This window comes from Coffea eugenioides, chromosome 7 (genome assembly GCF_003713205.1).
Source record: "Coffea eugenioides isolate CCC68of chromosome 7, Ceug_1.0, whole genome shotgun sequence".
Lineage (NCBI taxonomy): Eukaryota > Viridiplantae > Streptophyta > Magnoliopsida > Gentianales > Rubiaceae > Coffea > Coffea eugenioides.
In genome coordinates, this window is record NC_040041.1 from 19,581,433 (window position 1) to 19,584,882 (window position 3,450).

The following is a 3,450-nucleotide window of genomic DNA, read 5'->3' on the forward strand; positions in this document are numbered from 1 at the left end:
AAACCGGCGCAACACTGCCATAAGAAATCGCCAAGAAACCCTATCATATGCCTTAGTCATGTCTAACTTAAGAGTCAGATTCCCACCCCTGCACTTCTTTCCCATGTCTGACATTAGTTCCTGAGCCAGCAAGTAATTATCTGAAATAGACGGCCCTTTAACAAAGTAGAAAACTATTCCTCTGAACAAGGAAAAGCTAAATTGTTAACATGAAAGCCATTAAAGCTCTTTATTCATGAAAATTGCATATTGCACTAGTTGTCTCCAGTTAGACCCCTCTCCATTAATTGGAGAAGATTTTCTCTCCATTACGTCTAAATAAATATAATTTTGAAAAATAAAACCATCCATATTATATTTCTCGAGTTGGTTAAAGTATGTACAAAAGTTGAAATTAAATTCATTAAATTTTACTGTTGGATCAAATTTTTTAACTTTCACCGTAATTTTGATCCATTTTGCACTATCAAAATATTTTGTATAAATTGAATTATAAAATATTCATAAATGAGCTTAATTTTTGAGTACCTTGATCTATTTGTGGAAATAAAATTATTGACACAAAAAGATAATTGTGAAAAAATTTACTTGTACAACTATAAAAATTGATAAATGAAGAGAAAAATAAAAATAGATAAATGGAGAGAAAAATAATAGAGAAGATATCATCCCCACTTGTCTCATATAGGAGTTTATTATAGTCTACAGTCTATAGTACAACACCAACAATATATAACTGCAATACAACCCTCCATCATCACAGGGTTTGTGGTGGGTTGTTTTATTTTTAACTCTTTAAGGGGTTGATATCCATCTTTTTCTTTTAAGTTTCTTGTCACCTTGACCTAGAATTCTTAAGTCTAACACACTTGATTTTGCTTGCAAAGTAGTTGGCTTGACTAATTAAGTAGCCATTTTTTGAGCATCCCTTTGGCATATCAGCCATTTCGCAAAAGCGTCCAAGGTTTTCATATCAGCTCTGTAATGTTTCCGAGTGAATTCAAGCAGCTCTGACCATGTAAAATCTGGAAACATCCTTGGATTATCAGAAGATACCAATTCTTCTGGGGGGCTTACAACCTTATCCATTTTGGGACATAGGAAAAATGCAATAGATTTTCTTGGAGTTCGAGAGTTCACAATAGCCCTATGCAAGCAACTTTTGAAGATTCCATTTGAAAGAGCCTGAAAGACATTAGTCCCAATAAGTATTCAGTCCCGGTGCAATTAACAAACCGAACATTTTGAGCAAAATTAACATTTTTTTCCTAAACAAACAAGAATTCCGAAAAGAACAATATAAAATAACAAACTTATTCTATTTCATTTTTTTCTTTTTCAAAATGATCTTTTGAAGAAATCAAACATTCAAAATAAGAATTGGAACAAAGAAGTAGATTAGACAAAGAAAGAGCTAATTGCAGTGACAACAACGGATTACTATACCGTAACTCACCATGAATGTGTCGCCAATATTGACGACGAAAGATTCAGGGTCAGGAGGAACGGAGTGCCATTTTCCATTGACATACACTTCAAGGCCTCCAACATGATCCTGATGAAGAATTGTTAAGGATGTGGGGTCAGTATGAGGGCCTGTTCCAAGAGTTAGATCAGGTTTTTGGCATGCAGGATAGTAGTTTAATCTCATTATTGAATCATTTCCTGCAAAGAATTCTCTAAAATGTTTCGCTTTTACTCCAAGACTGGTTCCCAAAAGTTCCATAACTTTAAGACATAGACTACTCATGGCTTCACTGTACTTCTGGAACACCTTCCTAAAGACAAAGACAAGAGAAAGCAATCCATCATCAAAAGAAGTAAAGCAAAAAAAAAAAAAAGCATCTATTGTACTAAGAAGAAAAATAGCTAGTGGCGTGTATGCAATTTCATACCCGGATTCTCTAAAATCTTCACCCATTCCATTCAAGAAGTAGCTTTCAACAATGTTTAGGGCCTGTTGACCATCAGCACAATATCGAAAAGAGAGCGTTTCTTTCCATGGAAGTTTGGAGGAGAACCTATTAGTGAAGCTACTAGCATAACCACAATGATCCCCAAGCTTTCTCTGGACTCTCTGCTTTTCTTGCAGTGGCCTATCAAAGAAGAAATCCAAGCACTTGTGGGCTGCTTTTAGGAGTTGCAAGTCCATCCCATGATTAACCACAAGAAAGAAACCATGTTCAAGACATGCTTGCTTTACTAGCTTAGTTGCGGTGGAGACAGTGACAGGGTCCCCAGAGAGGAAGCCATTCAAATCTATACAAGGCACATGAAGCATTGGGGGAGGCACAAGACAAGGCTTTTCCTCATCAGGCCATATGAACTCATGGGGAATGTCGGATTGATTTTGGAGAAAAGGCGCATCAAAGACAAGTGACTTTTGTTCGCCTTTGGTTTCATTTGTTGTTGGAGATGATGACAACTGATTTTTAGCACTAGGCATTGCCAAGTTAATATATTTGATTTTGGCAATTGGCAATTTGTGTTGCCTCTGTATATGTATGTATATATATATATATATATATATATATATATATATAAGTTGATGGTAGGTAGAGGAGGCAATGTTACCATAACCATTCATCCATCAATATCTTTAGCTAATACACGGAGATGGAAAGTAATAATAACTGATATGGATATCTATGGAAAGAAAATCTGGATTTAAATGCATGGTTGAGTCATTTTGTAATTTTTTTCTAGTAGGAAAATGCATTCTACTTTGGTCAGTATCACGGGTTAGGACATGCCCTTTACCCTATCCATGAGTAAATACGTGGCGATGGAAGTAATAATAACTTATATGAATATCTATGGAAAGAAAATCTAGATTTAAATGCATGGTTGAATTATTTTGTATTTTTTTTTCTAGTAGGAAAAATTTGGATGGATTCTACTTTGGTCACTATTACGGGTTAGGACATGCCTTTTACCCTATCCATGAGTAAATATTTCAAAGTGGCCTTATTAGACCATACACCTTTCTTAGTATATCTAGATAATAATAGGTAGGAGTATAAATTGAAATATTCTAGAGCTACAAAAATAGTTAAGTTGTTCGCAGCTTATAAAAACATTTCCCCTAGAATAGTTATAGGGATTCTTATAGATCATTCACCAATATTAGGGACGAACACAGGGAGATGGATAGGGGCATCAGGCTCCTCAATAGTTTTTGAAATATTAAAATCCTCTCTATGATTTTTGTTGTCAAACTAGAATTATATTACTTTGGTCCACCTAAGCATAATTACTAGTAGCCGTTTTCATTATTTTGTTTAATTTCACTTTTGATAAATTGTTCTAAATCAAACTAATAATTAGTTTCCTTATAAAGTATGCCATTGGTATCTACTTTACCATACGATTAGTACTACTTTTAAATAACAATTACGAAATATTAAATTTTCTTTTAACCAAATTTCTTATAATAAAGCATCTAGTAGT

At 34.2% G+C, this 3,450-nt stretch overlaps 1 protein-coding gene across 1 annotated transcript; it reads right to left on the minus strand.

Annotated features, from left to right (window-relative positions):
- Positions 1–903: 903 nt before the first annotated feature.
- Positions 904–2,446, minus strand: LOC113777086 (gibberellin 20 oxidase 1-D-like). The gene is made up of 4 exons (XM_027322131.1): positions 2,440–2,446; positions 1,896–2,391; positions 1,457–1,778; positions 904–1,185 (listed from the first exon to the last, which is right to left on the minus strand). Exons 1-4 carry the CDS (start codon positions 2,444–2,446, stop codon positions 904–906), a joined length of 1,107 nt encoding a protein of 368 aa, XP_027177932.1.
- Positions 2,447–3,450: the final 1,004 nt, after the last annotated feature.